The sequence below is a fragment of the Trichechus manatus genome, unplaced genomic scaffold (assembly GCF_000243295.1).
Source record: "Trichechus manatus latirostris isolate Lorelei unplaced genomic scaffold, TriManLat1.0 scaffold00057, whole genome shotgun sequence".
In the NCBI taxonomy this organism is placed as follows: Eukaryota; Metazoa; Chordata; class Mammalia; order Sirenia; family Trichechidae; genus Trichechus; species Trichechus manatus.
In genome coordinates, this window is record NW_004443993.1 from 717,133 (window position 1) to 723,167 (window position 6,035).

General features: G+C 52.7%; 1 protein-coding gene across 1 annotated transcript in view; it reads left to right on the forward strand.

Annotated features, from left to right (window-relative positions):
• LOC101362033 (lysosomal alpha-mannosidase-like) overlaps positions 1–6,035 on the forward strand; it is a 63,965-nt gene that overhangs the window by 21,121 nt on the left and 36,809 nt on the right. The window contains exons 17-24 of the mRNA XM_012556082.2: positions 855–973; positions 1,063–1,164; positions 1,334–1,421; positions 1,608–1,688; positions 2,477–2,696; positions 3,561–3,739; positions 3,827–3,929; positions 4,206–4,369. Of these exons, the coding sequence (XP_012411536.1) occupies positions 855–973; positions 1,063–1,164; positions 1,334–1,421; positions 1,608–1,688; positions 2,477–2,696; positions 3,561–3,739; positions 3,827–3,929; positions 4,206–4,369 (1,056 nt within the window). The remainder of the gene's footprint in view (positions 1–854; positions 974–1,062; positions 1,165–1,333; positions 1,422–1,607; positions 1,689–2,476; positions 2,697–3,560; positions 3,740–3,826; positions 3,930–4,205; positions 4,370–6,035) is intronic.

Consider the following 6,035-nt stretch of genomic DNA (forward strand, 5'->3'; position numbering starts at 1 on the left):
AGAACTACCCCATAGGGTTTCCAAGGAGCAGCTGGTAGATTTGAACTGCTGACCTTTTGGTTGGCAGCCGAGCTCTTAACCAATGCACTACCAGGGCTACATTCTACTCCTAGATGTAATAAAATGAAATTTCTAAGATAAATGATATCATATGTCCTTACAAACACTTGTACTTGAACTTTCATAGGTGTTATATTTTTAATAATCAAAAACTGAAATAATCCAAACATCCATCAACAGATGAGTGGATAAATATATTTTGATATATCCATCATACAATGGAATATTATTCTGCTTAAAAAATTATTGGATGTCTCTCAAAATAATTATGCTGAGTGAAAAATGCCTAACACAGAGTATACACTATATGATTCCATTTGAGAATTTTAGAAAATGAAAAATTTATAATGACATAGAAGACCAGCAGTGGATGAGGAACAGAGTGGGACAGGATACTCAAGAATCAGGAGGTAATTTTTGAGTCTGCTGGATATGTTCATTACCCAAACCATTGAAGTGATGGTTTCATGGATGTGTGTTTGTGTGTGTGGTGTGTGTGTGTGTGTGTGTGTGTGTGTATAATATGTCAGATTTTTAGAAGTTGTGCACTTTAAATATGTCCAGTAATTTTATGTCATTTAGAAGTCAATAAAGCACACCTATTGCATGGGCAATGGGAACGGAGATAATTGGGGACAGTAAGCAAAGCTTAGGCCAGAAAGCCTAGGGCCATTAGCGTTCTTGACTATGAGATAGGTCTTTGTAGACTTCACAGCGAGGCAGTACTTTACAGGCCTCCACACTGCTCAGGGTATGGCTTACTACAGTCCCTACCTGTCCCCATGTGCCCACAGACAGCCTTGGTGCAGGAGGTACACCAGAAATTCTCACCCTGGTGTTCCCAAGTGATTCGCCTGTACCCAGGACAGAGGCACCTGGAGCTGGAGTGGACAGTGGGGCCAATACCTCCAGGGTGAGTGAGCACAGGCTGAATGACAGGGAGGTCATGGGAAAGGTGGGGCTTGGGTGGGGTTAAACTTCCTTCCATCCAATCTGGCTCAGAACTGGTTTTGGAAAGGAAGTCATCAGCCGCTTTGACACGATGCTGGAGACACATGGACGTTTCTACACAGACAGCAATGGCCGGGAGATCTTGGAGAGGAGGTGGGGATGGGCAGGGACACTGCAGGGAAGAGGGTGGCTTACAGCATGACTGAGTCTAGAGAACAAGAGGGGTGTGTGTGTTCATTATATGAGTGTTGGAGGAAGGAGGTGAGAGGGATGAAGGGGACTCCATCACTAGCCCTGGCAGACTTCTTTTACCTTTCTCCAGGCGAGATTATCGACCTACCTGGAACCTGAACCAGACTGAGCCAGTGGCAGGAAACTACTATCCGGTCAACAGCCGCATTTACATCACGGTACCGTTGAAACCCCCAGCCTGACCTCCACAATGCATCTCACCCTCCCATTCCCCAGACTGGGGATCAGCCCCTCATCCTGTGTCCCTTAAGCCTGTTTCCATAGGTCCACCTGCTCTGTACCCTTCCTATGATCAAGGGCAGGCATGTAGACATGGTTCTTACCCAGACACTCTCACCCCCCAGGATGGGAACATACAGCTGACAGTGCTGACTGACCGCTCCCAGGGGGGCAGTAGCCTGAGTGATGGCTCCTTGGAGCTCATGGTGAGTGGATCAGAGTCCCAAGCCAGGATCCTCCCACCAGGCCTTTTCCGGAGTCCCCACTTGGCCTTAAACTGGTTTCCACTCACATCCTCCCACCCCCACACACTTATCACTGTCTACTCAGGTCGTCCCAGCTGGCCTATAATCTTTCCAACTTTGGTACCCAGTTCCCACCCTGATCCCCTTACTGGACTTTGACCACTCTTTCTGTCTCATTTGTTTGCCAGGTGCACCCCACAAGATATGGACTGTAAACTAAGATCTTTGGACCAACTCTTCTAAGATGAGACCCCCATACCCATGCTGTTCCTTTCTCTAGGTCACTCATTATCTATTCCCCGCCCAGTTCTGCCCAGGACTCTTGTCCATTCCCAGCCCCCACCTTAGGTGCTTGCGTCCTCACTGTCCTAACCCTCTTTCTTAATCTGACTCCTATTTCTTCCTGGTTCCACCACCAGACTTTTAACTCAGTCCCGTGAGGTTTTTAACTCGTCTCCTGGTCTCCCTAACCCGTCCCCAATTCTCCACCCAGGAACCTCCCGCCAGAGGTGTAACTAAGATATGGCAGTAGCGCATGCCCTGGGCGCCTCTTTAGGAGGGGCGCTAATGAGCAGTGTCTGTTAGCCCTCAGCAGTTTCCACTGCCAGCTGAGAGAGAATTCATTCAGCAATTTAAAACTAATTGCCATAGGCGCTATTTTCCGCAGATAGGCCCCTGCCTCCACCAGGCCTTCATCTGGTCACATCTCTCCCAGTTTCTCACCTCTTACGTGGTTGATCTTCCACCAGGTACACAGGAGACTGTGGTCAGTCGACGGATATGGTGTAGGTGAGCAGCTGCTGGAGCCAGGCAAGAACCTCAAGGGTCTGTGGGTGCGAGGGCGACACCTCGTGCTACTGGACACGACCCAGGCCGCTGCTGTCGGGCACCGGCTACTAGCAGAAAAGGAGGTCCTGGCCCCGCAAGTGGTGCTCGCCCCCAGCGGCGGCGCCCCCTGGAGCCACCAGGGCAACAGACGCAGAACGGTGAGAGATTCCGAGCGTGAGGGAATAAATAGAAAGGAGGGAGGAAAGGAGAAAGGATCATGGTCATGGAAAAGAATGTGCGAGTCTGTGAGAGAGCTGAGGAAGGGACAGCCCTTCTGCCCACGGTAAGGATGGGACAGGAACTTGGTGGGATGGAGGCCGTCCATTTCCTAATCAGTCCCTCTCCACCTGGCCTGACCCCCAAAACGTCCTGGACTTTTCACCCTGCTGTCATTTTTGTCCTGTGGGCCCAGACCCGCACCCCTCTTGATACTCGAAGTCCCTCGACGCCGCTGTGGCTCAGCCTCCCGGTTGTGGGCTCAGCCACGTCCTGGTCCCGCCCCCCATGCAGACTTTCCCTCTCGCCGGGGACGCGCTCTGCGCATCCAAAAGCTCGCCCCCACCCCACCCCCCGTCTCTTCCCTATGCTTCCCATCCCCTTCCCTGTCCTGGGCTCCTCGCAGCCCGTCAGCGCTCAGCCTCTCCGCCTGACCACCCGTCCCCTTTGTGCTTCAGTCCTGTCTGGGCTAAGCCCCACCCCTCCGCCTCCAAAGTGAGACTCCCTTACTTGGGCTCTGTACCGCACCGATCTCTGATCTCAGGCGCCCAGCCCAAACCCACTCGGACCCAGTTCAGCATAGCACCTCCCTACTCAGTCTTCCTCTGCACCTGGACGCCACAAGTCGAGTCAAACCGCGTCCCTTTTCCTAGGTTCCGCCTCTTAGGTGAATAAACCCAACCCCACCTCCTGACAACTGCTAAATCCTGCCCCGCAATGGCTGAGCCTGGTCCCTCCACTGCTGTGTCTCACCCTTCCCTGGCTGAACCCCGCCCCTCCTGGGCTGAGCCACGCCCCGTCCTTTTCTGCAGTTCTCCGCACTGCGCAGGGAGTTGCCGCCTGCAGTGCGCCTGCTCACACTGGCCCGCTGGGGCCGCAGGAAGCTGCTACTACGCCTGGAGCACCAGTTCGCCGTAGGGGAGGATACAGACGGCAACCTGAGCTCCCCTGTGACCTTGTACTTGAGGGTGAGCAGCGCAGAGGTGGGAAGGAGAAAAGAGTTGAGGGAAGAACCCGCTTTGCCTCCACTTACCCGGCCCGTTCACTGTCCACAGAATCTGTTCTCCACCTTCACCATCACCCGCCTGAAGGAGACCACGCTAGCGGCCAACCAGCCTCGGGATCGCGCCTCCAGGCTCCAGTGGACACCAAACACAGGTGGGGGCCAGCAAGCAGGAGGAGCTTGAAGGTCAGGAGGTGGTGTAGATGTCCAGGAGAGGGGCATAAGAGTCTGAGGGTGGTGTCGCCGGTGTGAAGGCAGGCGGAGGGTTTCTTGACCAGGCTCAGGAATAGACATTGAGGTTCTGGGGTGACAGCTCCAGAGAGGGCTTTGAGGGTATAAGACTGTGTCCAGGCTTGGGGGAGGCAATCCATTGGGGCGCGAGGCAGTGGGTAGATGCCACCTTCACTCCTTGTCCCCTTCTGCAACCACAGATCCTGCCCTCCATACCCCCACCTCCTCCCTGGATTCCACGGCCATGGCCATCACGCTGCAGCCTATGGAGATCCGCACTTTTCTGGCCTCTGTCAGATGGAAGCGTTTGCAGAGTCGCCAGGTCGTCCACCTCAGAGCCGGAGCACCCTCCACCATGGGCTGGGTGAACCACTGCCTCTCCATCCTCCTGCTGCTGTTGCAAACCAGAGCCATTAAAATGCCACCCACAAGCCCCAGGTAGGGGAATGACTGCAAGTCTGCTTTTTCATTGGGCACCAATGTGTAACCCAGAAATGGCTGAGCTCTACCAAGAGACTCACTGGCTGGAATTCTGACATACAGACCCACGCTCACTCCCGTTCTCACTCAGGTTCTTGCCACCCTTACCCCTCATCTAATTTTTCCTCTTCCAACCACTCATGCCCTGGCAAAGCTGCCTTGAGAAACCGCTCAGGGTGGCTCACAGGGCTTACCCTGCCTGGCCTTGGAGCAGCCAGGCCCAGAGAAGGAGAGGTAAGGATTCAGACACCACTGAGAAAGCCTAATGCAGCAGGTGACATTTGATGTGGGTCCAAGAACAAAGCTTTGGAAAGGTGGGGTGGAGGTGAGGGCCCTCCAGGAAGAAAGCACAGAACAGCCTGAGTCCTATGGTGAGATCTGGGGTTGTCCTGGAGGCAAGAGAGTGCTGGTTAATCCCAAGCTTTGTGGTTGGAAAGCAGTAAGTTCATGTCCAGGCTGGTGAGGTTGGGCAGGTCCCTTGAGCTCTCTGACCCTCAGCAGTCGCTTGTGCAACATGGAGATAAGGCTATTGTGAGGATTAAATTTTTCATGCAAGGTACATAACACTAGGCCTTACATAGTGCAGGCCCCCTACAAAGAGGGGTAGCACTGTTATTGTTGCCTTTGTTGCTGTATATAGTAATGATACAGTGGGATATGAATGAGGTTGGGCAGGCAGGGTCAAGTCATGCAAAACCTGAAATGCCTGAGGAACTGGGACTTGAGGGCACTAGGGAGCCATGGGAGGTGTGTGAGCAAGACAGGAACAGAGTGAGGTCTGTGATGGAAAGATTCCTCTCAGACAGCATTGAAGGGGTAAGAATTGAAAGCTGGGAGCTTTGGGAGGTGCCTGTGAGACATGGTGGGATCTAGGTCACAGTTGTAGCCATGGGGCTGGCGAATATTAGATGGGCTCGGGCCTCCTTGGGGCAGAGATTCCAGGATTTACTGATGGATGGCATTTGAGGGGTGAGAGAAAGAGTCAACTCATGATGAGTTCTGGGTGTGGGGCTGGATGGGGATGCTACAGATTCAGGTGTAGGTAGAGCACTTAAGGGGAGTGGGGTGAGGTGGAGTGTGGGAATCAGGAAATTAGTTTTGTCCTGGCTTTGTACATGCCATTCCTTTTGTCTGGATGCTTTTCCTTATTGAGCTTGCCTGAATGACCTTTGAGATACTTCTCAAGGACAGAGCCTCTTCTGGGAAAGTTTGTGGAGCAGCCCCAATTTTCATCCAGAGAGGTCGCTACTCATATTGTCCTACAAGCCTCTGTTTCCCCACATCTCCCTCACTGGAATATACACTACCAAGATCTGACCTGATGCATACAATTTACATGCATCTGTCAGTTTGTTGTACTGTGGTGGCTTGCATGTTGCTTTGATACTGGAAGATTTGCCACTGGTATTTGGAACACCAGCAGGGTACCCCTGGTGGACAGGTTTCAGCAGAGCTTCCAGACTAAGACTAGGAAGAAGGACCTGGCAGTCTACTTCTGAAAAAATTGGCCAGTGAAAACCTTAGGAATTGCAACAGAACATTGTCTGATA